Below are 20,735 nucleotides of genomic sequence, written 5' to 3' on the forward strand. Positions count from 1 at the left end.
GTATGTGTTTATTTTATACATACACTACTGTGCAAAAGTCTTAGACACTTTAGTATTTTCACTTAATGGTGTTCGGACAGTTATTTATATATTTTGCTGTAGTATGTCAGTATAAAATATCAGTTTACATTTCCAAACATTAATTTTCCCGTTGTCAGACTGCTTGTGCATTCAAAATCGCACTAGATTATTATTGAAATTAATGACCAACTGATATTTCCTACTGACACACTACAGCAAAAGATATAAATAACTGGCTTAAAACCCTTTTTGGGGAGAAAATACTAATTTTTCCATAAGACTTTTGCACAGTACTGTATTTTAAAAACGACATTGTTGCTACTTTATAAAGAATGACCATACAGTAATTCACAGAACTGATTTAAGACAGTGACAGACAGCACTCATGTTAACTAAATATCAGAGTGAGTGACAGAGATACAGTAGAAAAACTATGTGTGCTTTTGTATTAAATAATGACCCAGATTGTGAAATACATTTATTAGCCTTAGATTAAGGGAAGCACAACTTGCACAACAAGCTATGGATTTATTTAAAATATTTGTAATGTTCTTTAAAGTTATCCATAGTTTTTTTGTGTTTCTTTTTTTTAAAGTATCGGTTCAGGCACCGTTTAGGAGCCGGTACCATTTTAAAAGTATTGAAAAGGCACTGGACCCTATTTAAAAGTTATTATTTCTCACTGGCTCATTTACCAAATGAGTGCTTTTTCTTCGTCCTCCACAAATTAAGCTACTGTAGGTAGTTCGGTAGCGAGACGTTTTAATAAATTAGCGTTTTCGATTGACGATGCGATTGACAATGTTGTGATAAGTAGGCTATACCAACTTTGTAACTCGTTCCCCCCCGAACACTGGACATAGCAGATGTATGTACCGAATACAAGAAGCTATCAATCAAGAAAGTATCAGGATTATGATTTATTTTTCAGTTTTAGTTTTTGATCAATCACTTGGATTAATCATTCATTTTGACAGCACTATAATGTTTACTGTAAATAGACCACCATACAAGTGTAATTGTTACTAAGCCTGCACCAATGTTCTTGTCCATTGCCCTCGCAGATTCCTGCAGCTAATCATGGATGTACATTTACATTCCATTAAAAGTTATTGATGACAAGCCTCTGAAGTTTGACTTTTTGCACCATAACAATACTTATTGGCAACTAGTCATCATATCTCTAGTCCTTTAATGTATTTGCATTGTACTAAAGTGCGTTCATTTTAAATGGGCATATATGCGGCTGAGGAAGACCTGAAGGTCGAAACGTTACTTGATTAAATTCCTCTGGAGCAGTAGTTTTCAGTGTTTAGACTTCACTTCTTTATTTGTCTATATCATTCAGTTGTCTTGACCCTGCGTCCTAATTGGATGTTTGGGATGTGCACACCATTTTTGTATTTTTATATATGCGGCTGAAACAGGAAGCCTAGTGCATCCCAAATTTTTCAACATGAACATTTTAATATAACATTATAGTCATTATGGCCTATGGCCTTTAGAAAAATGTTTTTTGAGGCGGTGGGGTAGTACACAATAGGCCCCTGTGGTGCGGCCTAAGCTTTTGTTCTTAATGACATTTTTTCCCCTTACATTACTTTTACTTTTATACTTTAAGTAGTTTTTTAAACCAGTACTTTTACACTTTTACTTGAGTAAAAAGCTTGAGTTGATACTTCAACTTCTACAAAAGTCTTTTTAAACCCTAGTATCTATACTTCTACTTGAGTAATGAATGCCAGTACTTTTGACACCACTGTCTCTAAGTGTCTTGAAGTTGTCAGGCCTTTAAACAGATACGTTTGATCCTGTGGCCTGAGACAATGTAGACTAAACATTATGAAACATGGAAGAGGGATGCTGTTGTCTCAGTGGTAGATGTTTCCTAGCCTTTACTCACTGCCTCAGTATTTGTCTAATAAACCTGTGATTCACATTTATGTCTTAACGAACACCTAACCACAAAACTTACTGGATTTGGTTGGATCTGTACGTTAACCATTTGTTTAGGAATTGTGAACAAAGTAGTTTTATATATTCGGTTACCAATGGTGATGTGTTATTTGTTGAATGTTAACATGAATAATTCCTGTAAGCCACTTAGTATTGCTTCCCTTTCTGTAGACACAAAACAAGCAAGTCATTAGAAAACTTTGCTTTAAGAAAGTATTAAATATCCATCCCTAGTCTAATCAAGTCTATTCTTTTTAGTAATTTGGTCAAACATTTGGACAAACACCAAAATCTATGGACATAATGACAGCATCTAAAATATGAAATTATTTACATATGCACAGCTTTGGAAATGCATTTATTTATTTTTTTTGTTTTTGTATGTATTTTGTATTATTATATTATATTATATTATATTATATTATATTATATTATATTATATTATATTATATTATATTATATGCATTGTTGTGTTTATGTAATGTGTTAAACAATGTGATATGAAATATTCTGTTATATAATGTTTACATTTTAATTGTCTGTGCAAACATACAAATATGCAATGGCCTCTTAATATATTTGGACATGTAACCAAACATGCAAGCAAGCAAATTAACTATGCATTATCTAACAAAAATATTTAAATAACTGTAATTTATTTAAAGGAAATGTGGTACAAAAATGTTTTAGTTACACTGCTTGGGTGTCTGTGAACTTGAGGAGAATTGACTTCATACATCCACACAAAAATTATCTTTAGATTATTAATTGGTGTAAGTTAATTGTAGCCCAGTTTTTGGGCCCACTGTACATGTACTAAAACCACATTTCTCATAAAAATACATGAATCAAATTGCTGCAGCATCCAAAATCAGTAGATTTTTCTTAATAGCAGGTTATATTGCTTTTGCTCTGAGACTTCATTAGGGGTTGAATTTCTGAAGATTTTTACTGTATCTGTTGTGCTTCTACTGATTTACCATGAGAGTAAGTTAGGGAGATCTGATCATCTCCATTATAGTCTCTGTTTATAAGTTCGGCATGAGATTTTAGGAATTCACGTGAAAGCTCACCGAAAGCCCATTTGGAGCCAGAAACAAAAATAGTTTTGTGTTGGAAAGAGGATGTTTTCATTTCCACGGCTACATAGAGAGAGAGAGAGGAATGAGAGAATGGCCTCACAGAGAAGGATAAGATTGGAATGTATTACAACTGACAGAAAAACTCCTCCGAAGTCGGACATTGTTTCAGATCAGAATAGCTTCATTGCCACCGTTGCAGCTCCAGGCTTGTGTTTGTTGGCTTTGCCATAACATTGTTTCATGACAGCGATCAGATGTAAAATAAATAACTCCAAAAGCTATTTCCTGGATTCTAGTTGGAGATATTTTTAGTATGACCAAAAAAGGCAAAGAGCAAAGAACCTTAGCAGCTGATCTCTCCTTCTACATCCAGAGAAAAACATCTCTCCTTTCCTCTCAATCTGCCCTCCCTTCTGCCCATTTTGTAAACACGAGAGTGCGTGTTGTCTCAAATACTCTCGATCTACTGGTCGATGTTAACATTCTTGTGTTTGTGTGACTTGAAACCCGAAGGGATATTAAATGTAAAGTCATTAAGGATAAAGTACAGTCTTCTGGTCAATATCATGCTTACGGCCATTCATATAAATCCACAGATATTGCTTGTGATGCAAGCCTGGAATTACAATGACATCGAGTTTGTTCATTTAAGCAAGAGGAGAACAAGATTAGTTGTGTGGTTGGTGATCAGTTCGACTGAGATTGTATGTTGAGCTTATTAAAAAAAAAAATAATAATTATCTGTAATGTGATATCTGATCTCTGTGTATTCTCCAGATGAGGCCAAAATAAAGAAACCCCTACCCAAAACGCATCTCAAACAAGGTAGGGTCAAATTGTGTTATCCTGAAACAAATAAATGGATCTTCAGCAAACATATAATAAACAGAGCCCGAATGGTCAGTATAACTGGATTGTGTGTGTCAGGTGCCCCTCCTCAGATCCTGCAGTTTCCAGACGATATGAAGATCCTGGCGGGTCAGGAGGTCCGTCTGCTGTGCAAGTTCACAGGAGCTCAGCCCATCAGCTGCACCTGGCTCAAGTTTCGCAAACCAGTAAGAGTCCTGTCACCTTTTAACATGTGCAGAAACCCTGACCGAGAGAGAAACACTACTGAGTGTTTTATTCGTAAACACGCAGATGGCACAAGAACTCACTTGCCAGGACTATCTTAGATGCTTTAAACATTAAGTTGAGTAATGTTAAGTTGACTCTAAGTAAACCCACTGTTCTGGAAGTGTGTGTGTTTGTGTGTGTGTTTACTATGCACTGCTGGATGTGTGCACTTGGATGGGTTAAATGCAGAGCACAGACTCTGAGTATGGGACACCATACTTGGCCTCACGTCACTTTCAAATTGTTCTTGCTATTTAAATTGGAATGTCCAAAAATCTGGTCTAGGTAGGCAGCTCACCACTTTTCAAAAACAGTCATCATCTTTAATGACCAATCACTGGCATATCCCTCTGTATACATGGCTCCGACGCAGAATTTTAGATGAAAACATCTTTGCTACTCCCATTTATTCCATTTAGTTGACTTTTCAGTTAAACTGAACCTTTGGAGTAGCCTGTGTCTACAGCTAGCAGGTGTGATCATGTTGGTGCTCCCTCAGATTCAGGAAGGTCAGGGCATCTCAGTCGTGAGCACAGACAGCAGCAGTCAGCTGACCATCACTGAAGGACAGCAGGAGCACTGCGGCTGCTACACCATCGAGCTCAAGAACAGCCACGGCGTGAGACAGGCCGCACTCAACCTCACTATAGTCGGTAAGTGTGAACGCTAGTCAACGCTGGGACATCTGGCCATTACATGAGTTTCACAACATTTGATAAAGCACAAAAATGTACATTCAAATACACGATATAAAGAATTAGGTGTTCACACAGGACAGGGTTATTGAGTGTCCAGCACGCTTGCATGGATAAACAACTGAAAAACATTGCATTTGTCAACAAGAATGTATTAAATTTGGTAAAACCCCAGAGGGAGAGACATTTTAACCATAATATCATCAGCAAATTTTACAGTGCAATACATATAAAATGAACAGTAAAAACAGAGATAATTGTTTAAACTAAATTGCATGCATTTTTTAGTTCTTGCACATTAATTTATTGAATTTAGAGGCCCTTATACAGTAGAAGCTTATGATTTCAAACACATTCCTACAAACTACAGTATTCCATCATGTCACGCACATTTTACAAGGCAGCTTACAGCAGCAAACAATAAATAAAGTACTTGAGTAACAGTAACAGAACAGTACAGATACCCTTCTTTTTTTTTGCTCCAGTAAAATAAGTACTCATTTTCAATTGTTACTTGATTAAACCATCAATTAAATATCAAGTACTTTTGCTTGAGTATAAAAATTAAAATAAAATCTAGAACCATGTTTATTAAAGTCAGAACTAGTCAATATAAAAAAAATATGCAATGCAGACATTTATTATGTATTGCTTTAATGTAATCAAAAACAATATGTGGTTTTGTTGTTGTTGTTAATTTTCAAATGTAGTGGAGTAAAAGTTTCCCAAAATAAAAATAGTCTGATAAAGTGCATATATATATATATATATATATATATATACTGAAGTACAGTAATATAAAGTTAGTATACTTCATTGCTGGCCACCACTTGCTGATTATTATGCTGAAAATAAAATCTAAATAAAAAAAGCTATGAATGAAAGAGCAGTGGCTGTGACTATAGATAATCTCACCTCATATTCAGGATGGCGGTAGCTAATGAAACTGTTGAACAACCAATTATGAGACATTAGACCTACAATCCAGCTTTTATCTTATTCTTCACAGATAAGCCCGACCCCCCTGCCCGCGTCCCAGCTGCCTCAGACATCCGTAAGTCCAGTCTCACACTGTCCTGGTACGGGCCGACATACGACGGGGGCAGTGCCGTCCAGTCCTACAACTTGGAGATGTGGAGCTCTGTGGACAAGAAGTGGACAGATCTGGCGTCCTGTAACAGCACCTCCTATAACGTGCAGAACCTGCTTCCAGACAGACTGTACAAGTTTCGAGTGAGGGCTGTCAATATTTATGGTGTGGGAGAGCCCAGCGCTGAGTCTGAGCCCGTGCAGGTGGGGCTGGGGGCCGAGGAGGGTGAGCGCCACCTACTGGATCTCAAGAGTCTTACAGGAGTCACAGACAAGAGATTGCTATGTTGTTTTGGTTATTAAATAAAATAAAATAAATATTGAATCAAATCGATATATCTATATAAAAAAAAATGCTGTAATAACATTATGTTGCTTTCACAGAAAATAAGGAAGATGGAGCTGAGCCATCAGATGATGGTAGGTGTCAGGTTTGTTTCTGTGCTCATTTTATATATATATATATATATATATATATATATATATATATATATATATATATATATATATTATTATATTATTATTATTATTATTATTATTATTATTATTATTTATTTATTTATTTATTTATTTATTTATTTTTTCATTCATTTAGAGGAAATTGTGAGGTTGTACATATAACCAAACATGTCATATAGAAAATATGTGGGTAATTGACAAAAAATACTGTAAATATGTCATACAGTGTGAAAGCAAATAAATAAATGAATGAATGAATAAATAAATAAATAAATAAATAATAAAATAAAAATCTATCTTATGCTATTTGTATAATTTTAACAATTATTAACAAGAAATGTATAAAGTCTTAAATTGTTCAAACAAAGGCATCTTTCAAATCATTAGAAATTTTGAATAAAATAACAAACAAATATTATAATAATAATAAAAAAAACATTAACAATCTTAGCTTTAAAAAAAATAAAAAAATAAAAAAAAATATATATATATACACACAATAAATAAAGGGCATCTTTTCATCTTCATGTTGTTGTGTATTTGAAAAGGTGATTCTCTGGTACTAGTAATCAGACACAGAGAGGTTGGAAACTACACATGCTTCTCAGTTTTGTGCTGTTAGAATGTGATATTACATTCTGAATTAATAAAGGAAGTTTTTTTTCAAAACTTATGCACTGCGATTTTCAAGAAACAAAAAAAAGTTAAATATTGCAATGTGAGTGATTCTAGACAGTCTAGAACGATAGGGATCCATTTCCTCTCGTTTCACCCCAGAATCGGAGAAGGAACCGGATTACAGAAACGTGACGATCAGGACAGACGTGAAGGTGAAGGACCTGTATGATGTGGAAGACAGACTGGGCTCGTGAGTATGACTGCAGATCAATAAAACGGCATAAATTATTTGATATTACCTTCAGCTGGCATCCCTCTACTTTTCTCTTGTTCTATACTCTGTCTAATATAGGCTAAGGAAAAAAACAATTGTAAGTTTAATAAACATAATAAAAGAAAGTCAGGATCTGAAAGTTTTCTTTCTTTTTTTTTCAGAGGGAAATTCGGGACTGTTTTTAAACTGATAGAAAAGTCCACTAAAAAGGCGTGGGCTGGCAAATTCATAAAAGCGTATTCTGCCAAAGAAAAAGAAAATGTCAGACAGGAAATTGCGATCATGAATGACCTGCATCACCCAAAGCTTGTGCAGTGTGTCGACGCTTTCGAGGGAAAGACGGACATTGTAATGGTCCTGGATATGTAAGTGTAACATTGTTTTATAATCTTCTAATAGCAGCTGTCAGATTAGTAAATCAGAATTTGGACTGTTTTCAAGTTCTTTGCCTTCAAAATGTATATATAAAGCCTGTAGATCATACTCTACTAGACTAAACCATCCTCATGCTCAAAAAAAAAAAAAAAAAAAAAAATTCTGGCAAAGTCACTTCAAGCACATCATGCCACTTCGATTTCTGAACTTCCTTGGATGAACTGAAGGCCAGAATCCCAGAGAATTGCTAAATAGAGTTATAAATTGAGTTTTATCGAGGTTTATCATGTTCCTGCACGAGGTTGTCAGTATTTCACTGCAGTACGTACAGTACAGTATGTGACTGTTTCTGAACGCTGGTGTTCTTCAGGATCTCTGGAGGAGAGCTGTTTGAGAGGATCATAGACGAGGACTTTGAGCTGACGGAGAGAGAGGTGATCAAATACATGCTTCAGATTGTGGATGGAGTCAGTTTCATCCATAAGAAAGGCATCGTCCACTTGGATCTCAAACCTGAGAACATCATGTGTGTCAATAAGACCGGCAGCAAAATCAAACTCATTGACTTTGGACTGGCACGAAGACTGGGTCAGTAGAATGGGGTTTTAGCATTTTATATGTATTAATTTATCTATATACATTGTTGAAGCTGAAACAAATACAAATATGAATTGTTTTGTGTTTTTCCTATGGCTGTAGAGAACGCCGGCTCTCTGAAAGTCCTGTTTGGGACCCCAGAGTTTGTGGCTCCAGAGGTGATTAATTATGAGGCCATCAGTTACACCACAGACATGTGGAGTATAGGAGTGATCTGCTACATCCTGTGAGTACACAACCATTATGAAGAGAAATTACCTTTATGAGCAGTGGATCATACCCAGACCCTCATTGAATCTGCAGACTTTATCCCATTGTCAGTGCGACTCAATTTTGTCCCATGTTCTGTGTTGATCTTGGGGTAAAATCTGCAGAACTGTGAGGAATAAATATAAATATGCACTGAGATTACTGCACTCTTACTGGTAACTGGAAGTATAATTAAATTAGTCCAACAATTTAATAAATAAATATATATGGCAGCCCTGTAATTCATCCAATGCGTTCCCTTGAATTCCGAAAATAATATGCTTTAAAATAACATACTGAAGTGTGAATTATAATTAAGTACTTTAGTCTTGTCTCCTACTAAAATGTAAGACTGAGCTGTTTCAACTGAAAGAAACTTGCACTGACTGAATATATCAGTCCTTTGTTTTGTCTCAAGATGCATGTCAGTGATGGTTTTTCTAAGGCATGTTAATAAAAATAAAAATGACTTAAATGTCCTAATTGAACTATGGGCTAATCCTGTCTTGTCTGTGAAACTGGGCCTAGATGTGCTTAGTTAGTTAATCAACACTAAAATAAGTGTACTTGTTTAAAGCACAACAGCAGACTATTAACATAATGATTCAAAATCTACTTATTAAGATATCATTACGATGTGGATGCTTTAAAAGTGTACTTACGTGAAACAAAGACTTAAAACGTACATTTAAATGACCTTTTATTTCATTATGATATTTTCTAGAAGTGCACTGATTTTATATACTTTCTTTTCTTCTATTTTTCTTTATTTTTTCACTTTAGCGTCAGTGGTTTGTCTCCCTTCATGGGGGACAATGATAACGAGACGCTGTCTAACGTGACCTCAGCCACGTGGGACTTTGAAGACGAGGCATTCGATGAGATCTCAGATGAGGCCAAAGACTTTATCAGTAACCTGCTGAAGAAAGACATGAAGTGAGTGCACATCTCTGCAGAAGTCTTGATTCAGAAACTAGTTGAAATGCTAACTGTTCCCTTGTCCTCGAGTCATTCTGAACATCTGGTTTTATTGATTTCCTCCGTCTTGCGTCATGCATCGGTACATCAGAGCTGCAGCAGCAAGGTTCAGTAGTTTGTCAGAGATCATACATTTTCTTTTACAGCTTCATCAGTGTATTTTTCTCAGCGCTCTTTCTCTCAGCGGTGTGTGTAATGAGCGTGTCGCACAGTTTCAGTGTCTGTGTTTTCTGTTTTTCGTCTGCAGGGCCCGTCTGCGCTGTGATCAGTGTTTCCAGCACACCTGGCTCAAACAGGACACCACCAACATGGAGGCCAAGAAGCTCTCCAAAGAGAGGATGAAGAAATACATTCTGAGAAGGAAGTGGCAGGTCGGGATCTTTAATGTTGTTAACCTCGTTGTATTATTGTTAGTCTGATTAAAACGAGCTTCTTGCAGCGTGTTTCGTATCTTTGCTGGTGAATAAAGTCATAACTGATGGTTTTGCACACTGCTCTCCAGAAAACAGGACACGCGGTACGAGCCATCGGTCGACTGTCTAACATGGCATTGTTGGCGGGTGTTCATGCCAAAAAGAGCTCCCCCACTGAAGGTGCACAACGTTCCTTTAAATAACTAACTAACTAATAACTATTTAAATAACTAATACTGCATTGGCTAGTGAAATGTTAATCCTTGTTTGTGATAAAGAATTGTGCTTACTGAAAATGTGCAATTGTAATGCACATGAATCTTAAAATTATGCATTCATTATAATGCCTTAAGAATACACTAATAATGTATTATAAATACAGGCTTCACAGAAAGTGTTACTGAAATGCATTTCATTTTAAAATTGCATTACATCTTTACAGCTTAATCATTACAAAATGCATAATTAGAAATATTAGAAAACTGCCTTTTTAACACCTTCAGAAATTAGACTGTCTATAAAGAGTTATCACACTATATGTATTGCATTAAATGTGATTTTCTGCACACTTCTCCAGGTTTAAAAGTGTATTACTGAGTGTTAAAATATAAATGAGTTGTGCATGATAAAGTAAAGTTATGTTCAAAATCTGCCTGAATGTCTTTGGTAGCAGAGGATAAAGAGTTTGCTGCTGAACTGGAGGAGAAAACTCGAATGAAAGCCACGTTCAGCTCTGTTATTAAAGACGTTGAGGTGGTGGAAGGCAGTGCTGCTCGATTCGACTGCAAAATTGAAGGTACAATTACACGACTGTGCACTGCTGAAGCATTCTATTGATAAAATATGATGCATGGACTGAATGTGAATAAATGTGTCAGTGTCACATGATCCTCCAGAAATCATTCTAGTATACTGATTCGCTGCGCAAGAAACATTTCTGATTATCATCAATTCTGAAAACAATTGTGCTGCTTCATGTTTTATATAGTTGATTTAATATGCATGTTTTGTAATCATGCACTCCCAGGTTATCCTGACCCAGAGGTGGTGTGGTTTAAGGACGACCAGCCGATAAAAGAGACGCGCCATTTTCAGATCGATTATGACGAAGATGGAAATTGCAGTCTTGTTATTTCTGAGGTCAGCGGTGATGATGATGCAAAGTACACCTGCAAGGCCATGAACAGTGTCGGGGAGGCCACCTGCACCGCCGAACTCATCGTGGAGGTGATGGGAGCAGGAGAGGAAGAGGAGGAGGAAGAGTAGAAGACAACTGCTTTTGTCACGTTTCTCTTTTTCACTTGGTGCCTTTTTTCTCACTGTCTTTCTTATGATGAGGATGATGCTTGATTGCACTTTTATGTATTTATGCAACCGCCAAAGTCAGATATCAGATTTGTTTATCACAAGACATCAATATTGCTCACATTCCATTGGTTGCTTGCTCTTCATTGTCATGTTTGACTCTAAACTAAACTCATATGTGACCGTGTGAACTTCCTGTCTGTTAGCACAGCTTTATTTAAGCTCTGTAAACTCATGTAAGGTTGTGTGTTTTTATTTGGAGACATTTTCCTCCTTTCACCGTCTTTCATAAGTAGCAGCACTCTACAGATATTTGGAGACGTGTTAAATGTATGTTTATTTTATCATGAATGTCTGTAGATTATATTTCTTGAAATGTTTTTAGATATACACGCGTCTGAAAAAAGTGCAGATTGCATTATTGAGAACACTACAAATGTAGTTATTCACTTTAAAAAAATAAATTTTGATCACCTACAATTTGTAAATTGTGTTCACTTAAAAAAAAGAAAAGTAATTGAAGTTGTTGAGTCATTGGAAGTTGTTAAATATTTCTGACAGTCATAATCCAGTGAATCCGCACTGCTTTTATAAAACTAATAAAAATATTAAAGTATTAAAAATAATAATAATAATAATAATAATAATAATAATTAAATGGCATCTTTCTATTAGAAAGAAATAGACACTGACATGTTAAGTTGATATTGTTGCTTATTAGTATTATTTATACTATATTTATTTATGTATTTAGTCATTCATTCATTTTAGAAGAAAAAATAAATATATAAAAAATGCTATTTTCTTTCTTCTTTTTTTTTTGGTAACACTTTAGTATAGGGTCCAATTTACACTAATAACTAGTTGCTTATTAGCATGTTTATTGTTAACATATTGGCTGTTTATTAGTGCTTATAAAGTGCATATAATGCATATAATGCATGACATCCATAATCCTAACCAATACCCTAAACTTAACAACTACCTTATAAACTATTAATAAGCAGCAAATTAGAAGTTAATCGAGGCAAAAGTCATAGTTAATGGTTAGTTAATAGTGAAAATAAATAAATAAATACCTTAAATAAAGTGTGACCTTTTTTTTTATGAAAATATTAACATTTTGTTAGAGATAGTTTTTGGGTAGTATTGGAGACATCCTGAAATATAGTCAGGAGCATACTTATTTAAAACAAGCCTATCCACTGAGGCTACTATGAGTACACTCTTCACCAGATGGCGCTTTAGTGTCACAACTTTACATTCAATGTCTTATTCAACTTTTCCCATCTGTTGTCTCGAGATATTTTTGGCATAACACATTTCTGCTATTCTGCAACAGTTAGACAAAACATTAATTATCTACTCTATGTTAAAATATAAGAGGATTTATGTTTCCTAACTGGAGAATCATCATTTAAGCCAGTACTGATATCACGTCTAATCAGCACATCATTCCAGCTCCCATTGTTGAGTTGACTGTGAAATGAGTTCAATCCTGGTCTGGGTCACAGCAAACATGGTTTAAAACGAGTGCCATCGTCCCACACAATGTGGTCTCTGTGTTGTGTCCCTGTATGGAGTGTGTGGAGTTTAAGAACATAGCTTCCTTCATCTGGCTCGCAGACAAATTTAGAAACATCTGTCCAGCAACAGAGATTGTATTCTTCTCCTTTATTTTTGGCATTTTATAAGTCCTTGTAGTGCATTTGGGCCTCCGAGGGTCTCTCTCAGCGTCTTCGGTTTCAGCAGCTGTGGGCTGCCTGTGTCTCTTTTCTCTTTTGTATGAAGTCTGGTCTCTCCGACTTCATATTAGGAGGCTCGTGTCTGAAAGTACAGAAGATATTACTGCATCAACGTGACTGCGCTTTCCCAGCATTTAACCATACAGTATCACACACTGTGCCATCACATGACTCAAATGGGTGGTTGTAAATACATACGTAAGCCAGCTAGCAAATTATGCTAGACATCAAAAAGTGCAAATTTTTGTTAAAAATTAACTTTTAACAAATATATGTTTAAAAAATATACTGTATACTCTCTCCTCTGGAGATGCATCAACATCGGATATTTTTTTTACATTAAGGAGCAACTGTGAGATATAAACAACTATGAAAAGTCACAATTATTAAATATAGCCTATATGCGTTTTAATTATTTTTGTACAGTATTTTACATTCTGTCTTGTTTATGCAAATTTTATTTCCCTCACGTGTTTCTTTTCTTTTCTTTTCTTTTCTTTTCTTTTCTTTTCTTTTCTTTTCTTTTCTTTTCTTTTCTTTTTTTTATTTTCTTTTCTTTATCTTTTCTGTTGCCTAGTGTTGTTGTTCAGTGAAAAAGAGAACTATTGAACTGTATTTTATTTGCGTATGTTGTAAATAGACTATAAATCAATAATTCAAAGGACTCTTGGCACTGATTTTATGATAATGTAGCCACGCCTACCAAGCGGCTCTCATGAATTATTCATGAGCATTGCCTTCGCTTTAGTAGGATTGGTAAACACGCTTGAGGGGCGGAGCTGAAGAGCCAGCGCCTGTAGTTGTCTGCTGAAGTGCGTTTCAGAGTCTGAATCATGGAGAACAGAAGAGCTCACTGGGAGTGGTGCGGACATTGGGTAATATGCGAATAGGACACGATATTTGCGCTCTTTGTGCCTGTGTGAAGTTATAATGCAGCTGCTGCTGCTGACCTCCATGAAGTGTTCAAGCTCAGATAAAGTCGTGCAGACAGTGATAACGGATACCGGACACATACAGGACAAACCCGTAGAATAAGAGTGTGATTGACATATTGAAGAAGAGATGGGGAACGCAGGGAGCATTAACCAGCACACTGACCCCAGAGGACACCACATGCCCCTCAAACTGCCCATGCCCGAGCCGGCCGAGCTGGAGGACAGATTTGCGCTCGTCCTGGTCTGTACTAATGACAAAACAACTTTCTTTTGACTTCTTTCTTTGTTGCACTTCTATTCTATTCTATTCTATTCTATTCTATTAACTTTGTAGAAGTTGTTTTATTTATTTAAATACAAAAGTATCCCTTTTAGACATATAAAGAGGATACTTTGCCATATTACGTTTACTGCAGTTCTACTCTTTTCTATTCTGTACTTGGTAGCGTAGTTGCTCGTTTATTTATTTTCAGGCAAACTAAATAAATCGCTTTTGTAGACATCTAAGGACATGTTTACTTTGCCATTTTACATTTGACTGCAATTCTATTCCATTCTATTCCATTCCATTCCATTTATTTACATTCAAAGAAATATTAATCTGTTTTATAAGACATAAATATATGTTTACTTTGCCATTTTACTTTTTACTGCTATTCTATTCTTTTCACTTGGTAGTAGTTGTTTTATATATTTACATTCAAAATTACACAGATCACTTTTTGACATTTAAAGAGGTTTACTTTGCCTTCTTACATTATACTGCAGTTCTATTCTATTCTATTCTATTCTATTCTATTCTATTCTATTCTATTCTATTTACTTGTAGCTAGCCACCATTCTGTTTTTTACACTGGTCTGTCATCAGTTTATAAATGATGTTTCATACAGTTCCATGGTTGATGGTGTCTGATGGTAATAGCCGTATACTTTGGTATATACCATGGTATTAAAATGTAATTATTGTATTTAATGTGCTGTATTATTATTAACTGGTGCTTCAGAGAATATGGTAACACCATGATACAATGTCCTATGGTTCTTTTTGTTTGAAACTCAGGTGTGTCTCTCTGGGTTTTTTGTTCAGAGATGTTCAGTAACCTATTGCAACTTCAGCTTGGATGATAGAGCAACTGCAAATGAAATGTCCTTGAAATCTCTAGATGGGTTGTCCCACTTCTGTCATCGGAAAGTTAGCTTATCCCTGACTTCCACCACTCCTTTCCAGAGAATCAAATAACTACATGTCAGATACAAAATAGTTTGTTATTTAATATTATTAAACACTCTAAAAAGCATGATGGGTGGAATAGGAATGAACCCAGTTGTAAATGTTTAACCCAGCCACTGGGTCAAAACAACCAAATCGCTGGGTTAATCCACATTTCATTGTATTTTACCTAGCATTTTTTAGAGTGTATTTAATACCGCCATTGTCAAGACGTCATCAAACTCCTTCATCATGTGCCATTGTCTAGAACAGCTGTTTCCAAACATTCCTTACTTTTTAGCTTAATGCTGATTTGAATATGGCACAGAAATTATGTCATGAAGTTGGAATCTACGATCCTTTGCCTCTGTGTGTCTGAAGAATGAGAGGAATGTATTAGATCCGTATGCAGCTACCTGAAGTGTGCTGTGTGTTGAGTTCTGGCCGTCTGCTAGGCTTGGTTTTATGGGGACATATAAATGTAGGTCAGATCTAATGCTTCACTTGCACTAGACAAACCCTTTCAATTAACACACACTCACACAGACTATTCAGAGAGCTGGAGGTTTCGTCAAGGAAACCAGCTAGTGCCAGACCGGGGGAGTTCATTCAGCCCCTAAAGCAATGGATTTGGTTTGGTTCTCTTTCTTTCTCAGACCCTCAGGCTGTGGTTATTCTACAAATTGAGGTTTCCATTCAATATCCTTAGCTAGAAAACTCTCTCTTTCTGGCTTCCTAACTTTTGTGCTTTTGGCCACCTTCTCTCTGTGAGTGTGTAACTTGTCTTTGTTTGTGGTTGTTTAATAGCAGTCACAGTGTTCTTGTTGAGGTAATTGACCGGATGAATCCTGGTCAGTCATGGCTTATGTCACTGTCTGTTTCGAGCAGATTGGAAGCTCTCACACATAATCTGTGTGTTTCTAAATCACCTGGCCCTCATGGTCTTGATACACACCACACAGAGCACTGCTTGGGAACGCTATTGTCTTGACTAGCTATCATGATCGGTATCAGTCTTTATCAATAGCCATGTGTGGAACTACAGTGGTGTACTGTGGCCATCACATCACATCACATAAAAAAAAAAAAAAAAAAAAAAAAAATATATATATATATATATATATATATATATATATATATATATATATATATATTCCCGCTGGTGTACCCTATTGTCATTTAGCAGATGCAACATACCGTTGTTTTTTTTTATCCACCACTCTCTTGCCATCACCATGGCTTACAGGGAATCCAAAGTGCACCCAAACACGAGACCTGTTGGTTACTGGAGGATCTTCTATTTCTGGTCTGTTAAACGCATTGGCCACCGCTTAACGTGCATGAACTGCTCGCTCACTCAGCGCGTACTGAGTGAGCGAGCGCCTGACTGAGTAGCCTAACATAAACATATCAGTTGGTGTTTTTTTCTTCTTCGGGGGTGTCAGGGGCGTTGCCTGTTACGTCGTTTGGGTTAGTGGGCTACCTTTTTGAAAGCATATCATTATATTTCACTTTTTTTTTCAAATATAATTAATTAGTTCAACGAACGGTTCAATACGAATACGCGTATCGTTACACCCCTAATATACAATAATATTGTATAATTCAGACCCTATTATTGGCAATATATTTAACATTTATATACAGTACTTTCGACTTACATACATTATACTCATGTAAAACAATCCATATCGCAAATCTTGTCTCCGTGATTGTTTATATTGTCACAAGATGTTAATGACACTATATTATCAGAAAAGTGCTATACAGTATAAACACATAAATCTACATAGTAAATCTCAACTGCATCGCAAGATATTAACTATATTATTGCCCAGTTCTAATTAAAAAAAAATACATAAAAATGAATACAAGACAGTAAGATATTAAGATATAAACATTAACATGATAAAAAAATAGAACCCATCCATTAGAAAGCATATTTATTACGGTTTTACAATAGTAAAAATGACTTGTAACTGCTAATCTCCCACCTGATGTTTAACAATTGTACCACTCTTAACACCTCTTAACTCTTAACCTCTAAGATTTTATTTTTTCTAATTATAAGAATGTAGGAAAAACTCATGCAGAAATACAGAAAATATGTATCATTTTCTAGTGGCACTGTAAATCAGCCTGCTTTATTCATTCAAAGTTATAAAGAATAAAAAGTGCATTTCATGTTTTTTATGCTTAAGTGATTGTAAAGCAGCCTTCTGAAAAGCCCTCAAATATAGTGATACTCTCAGAAATACAGAGCACACATCTGTCCTGTCAGAGACTGGCAGGCTCTCACAGAGATGATGTCTTTTTCTTGGCAGGCTGTGGTTGAGACATTAGGGACACTTTAGCACTGTAATAACAGCTTTGAGTGGTGTTTACTGCTATTAAAGCCCTGCTGCGTGCCAACCCACGGACCTTTCCAGTTGCCTTACTGAGCAAGAAAGAGCCTTGTCACGATCGACTTCTGCTTGAGTGCTGCTTGCATCCACTGGTCGTCCTGATCAGCAGATTCAAGAAGATGGTCTGATTTTTAAAGGCTAATGGTCTTGAACTTAAATTGGGGTCCAACACCCAAGTAGTGGTGTACTCCTCACTGGGGGCAACATATACACCTCTGAAATATAAAGTTTTGTACAGTTATATAGATCTGGTGTAGCTTAGTGCATCCGAATACCCAAACTTTTTTAATGGATGTGAGCACACAGTCTCTGACCTTGGCTAGAATTATAATTGTCAGATTTATTGTCTTTTGTTTATTGGCTTTTTACATGTTCTTAGCTTGTTTCATGGTGATGGAAAGATGTTGTGGGTCCAACTGGCCCAGAATGATTTTCAGCTCATAATGTTTCATGGAGTTAGCACTTTTTATTCCATTAGTTAGATCCTGACGTTAGATGCTGGATTTTGAGGTTTCAGGGATTCAGTTGAATGTTTAGGTTTCTTTTTGGTCAAACTTTGCTTTTGGCTGACATTTTGTAGAACAAACTGATTGTGAAACTCAGTCAAAGTGTAATTTAATTCACTAATTTTAGAGTTTTTACACTCTAGTACACAGAGTTTTTAAACACCAGGATTAAAATTATAAACTGTATATATATCTATATATATATGTAATATATACTATATGTAAAGTTAAACATTCAAATGGTTGAAAGATTCAAGACGTAGTCGAAGATTTAGCTTTGTACATTTTAGATTTCCAATAAATAAATAAATGTAAATGCTGTTTGATGGAAAGTTTGCTGCACACTCTTAGTCAACATCATCATCTACTATTTCTACTATAATACAGTGAAGGGAGTGTCCTTTTAACTAACGTCCACTGAGAAAACCCTTTAAACTTGCTTCATGGTTTCGTGCTTCATTACTGTTGTGAAATCAAAGCTCACAGGAACACAATAATGTGACCTCGTCCATGAATACAAGGCTGTTTGCTACTTGACTTTGTGAGTGAAGCCTTATTGTTAACATATTTTCTCTTATCCCAGTTTATTATGCAGACACAACTATAACAGGTCTAATGGAACGAAAAGAGAGTCTTCACCTTTAAAGACGTCTAGTGTCTGAAAAATATTTTCAATCTGCTATTGGCTCAAACAAATGTGTTTTGATAGTGCAACAGAGTTTACACATTTCAGGGGAATTCAACTTTCATGTAATTGCACATTAAACTGGGATCTGAGAATATTTTGTACAATTTCAAACGTATCAACTCAAATCATCTAATCTCCAGGTTTAATCAAGGTTCAAGTTGGTATCTTGCTGTTTCTTGGTATCAGTTTCACTCTTTTATCCAAAGTGGTGTCTGCCAATATACAGTGCATGCTTCTGGCTGGAGCCAAAGCTACATTTGTGATTGAGTAAGGTCTCCCAGACTCAAATGACACCAGCATTAGTAAGGTAACCATAGCAGTCGCACGCAGCATGGTAAAGGACATCACGATGTGTTTCACTATGGCTTTAAAAAGGAATGTGTCTCACAATGCAGGTTTATTGCTTGTAAAAAGACAGCCAGGTTTGCCATGAGTAATTAATCTGAGAAACAACAGGATAACCCAAAACACAAGGACTGACTTTAATGACTTTAAATAAGACATTTAAAGTTGTGCTTCGGAAGAGGCAAAATTTAAGATTACATTTATTTTTCATTTCACCCTTTAAAAATGACGTCATGAGCTTGAGTAAAGCCAAGCACAGATGGCTTTTTATAAGTGGACCGTGGTGTCTTATGCATACATTATGCAATGTGTCCGTAAATCTAACATTGTTAAGTCAGACATTAGATTTCATATAACTGGAAAGATCTAGAGCACCAAGCCCCCCTAAAATGAGTCAAGTGTTGGCTTACTGTCGAGTATTTATCACTGGGCTGCAGGAAGGTGACTTATGTCTGTAAAAATGCAGTAGTTTTGACTTGAATCCCTTGATGGAAATGCTGTGGTAACACCCTCTCTGCACTTCTGTCTCTTGTAGGATTCTGCTGGAGTGAATGGGATGTTATTACACAGTTACTCAGATCACTACTTTAAAAAGGCTTGTTTTAATCAGTGGGTTAACATCATATTTGTTCTGCTTTATTATGCCGAACAAATGCAAGTCTTTTTTAAATCTGATTGTTGGGTTGTGTGTGAATAGTACAGGGTTAAACATCGAAAGCAAAGGATTGTTTAACGATACTATTAACCAGATCAGGGTTTCCCAAACTGGGGTTTGTGAGAGAAGAACTGTAGAAGCGTTCATGAGTTGATGAAAAGCTAAATAATGAAATGTAACACGTTTAAATGGAATGCATAGACTGCAATTGCTAAACGGTTAAAGCAACTGTGGATGGAATAGATTGCGCAATTTACACTTGAAAGATTTTAATGAGAAATGTTTGAACTCGTATTATGTTCTCTTAATTCTGACTACAGACTTTGGCAAATCTGATCAGAGATTTGAGAAACTCATGGGAGATTACAAAGGTCTTTTTGTCCATTTGCTCTCAAATTAAGCTCATTATTGTCTAGATATTAAAGAGATCCACGTTGTGATTGTCTTCTTTCTTCGAGTACATGTTGTAGTGATTTTCGTATCATGGTTACCACAGTTAGCTCATTCATCTGTGATTGTGCTCGATGCAAAAAGGAGCCTCATTTTGATCTCTCAGTTTGATTGTCAAAAGAAGGGAAGGCCATTTTTTGAGTGGGGTGCGGGCCACACAGAGTGAGCCGAGTCTTGAGCCCGGTATTAAAGGATCAGTCAGTGTGCTTTTGTTAGCCAGATGCTGTGAATTAAACACTGAGGCTGTTTTTCCTGTGAAGAGGGGGCCTTTACAGGCTTTACAGAATCCCATCTGAGAATTTAGATCTGGTTAAAAATAGAGAGAATGATCCTAATGAACAAAGAGACTTCACAGACGAACTGAAGTTGTGTTAGTGATGAAGAAAGTAAGGAGATTTTCAGACAATATCTCTAAGATTGCTTGAATAACACAATAAGGCTGTAGAGGCACATACTGTACAGTAGCTTAAAGTCTTGACATGGGAAAAGCTGTTGAACATTTTCCACAACATGCCATTAAAACAAGGCATAGTATTCGATTAACTGGTTTTTCAACAACATTAAAAAAA

At 35.9% G+C, this 20,735-nt stretch overlaps 2 protein-coding genes across 6 annotated transcripts in view; both read left to right on the top strand.

Annotated features, from left to right (window-relative positions):
- The window catches only part of mylka (myosin, light chain kinase a), a 74,073-nt gene extending 62,366 nt beyond the window's left edge, over positions 1–11,707 (top strand). The window contains exons 19-32 of one of the 2 annotated variants that reach the window (XM_052606905.1): positions 3,837–3,884; positions 3,987–4,114; positions 4,675–4,828; positions 5,880–6,185; positions 6,344–6,379; positions 7,196–7,286; positions 7,472–7,675; positions 8,056–8,273; positions 8,385–8,508; positions 9,315–9,467; positions 9,757–9,880; positions 10,012–10,102; positions 10,596–10,718; positions 10,950–11,707. In XM_052606905.1, coding sequence (XP_052462865.1) covers positions 3,837–3,884; positions 3,987–4,114; positions 4,675–4,828; positions 5,880–6,185; positions 6,344–6,379; positions 7,196–7,286; positions 7,472–7,675; positions 8,056–8,273; positions 8,385–8,508; positions 9,315–9,467; positions 9,757–9,880; positions 10,012–10,102; positions 10,596–10,718; positions 10,950–11,188 — 2,039 coding nt within the window. In that variant the 3' untranslated portion in view covers positions 11,189–11,707. Of the gene's footprint in view, positions 1–3,836; positions 3,885–3,986; positions 4,115–4,674; positions 4,829–5,879; positions 6,186–6,343; positions 6,380–7,195; positions 7,287–7,471; positions 7,676–8,055; positions 8,274–8,384; positions 8,509–9,314; positions 9,468–9,756; positions 9,881–10,011; positions 10,103–10,592; positions 10,719–10,949 lie in introns of both variants that reach the window. The other variant, XM_052606904.1, reaches the window with a different exon arrangement.
- Positions 11,708–13,741: 2,034 nt separating this feature from the next.
- The window catches only part of LOC128020200 (formin-like protein 2), a 61,719-nt gene continuing 54,725 nt past the window's right edge, over positions 13,742–20,735 (top strand). Inside the window, exon 1 of one of the 4 annotated variants that reach the window (XM_052606913.1) lies at positions 13,742–14,148. In XM_052606913.1, the coding sequence (XP_052462873.1) occupies positions 14,035–14,148 (114 nt within the window). In that variant the 5' untranslated portion in view covers positions 13,742–14,034. The remainder of the gene's footprint in view (positions 14,149–20,735) is intronic. The other 3 variants (XM_052606912.1, XM_052606915.1, XM_052606914.1) reach the window with 3 other exon arrangements.

This window comes from Carassius gibelio, chromosome A9 (assembly GCF_023724105.1).
Source record: "Carassius gibelio isolate Cgi1373 ecotype wild population from Czech Republic chromosome A9, carGib1.2-hapl.c, whole genome shotgun sequence".
Taxonomy (NCBI): Eukaryota; Metazoa; Chordata; class Actinopteri; order Cypriniformes; family Cyprinidae; genus Carassius; species Carassius gibelio.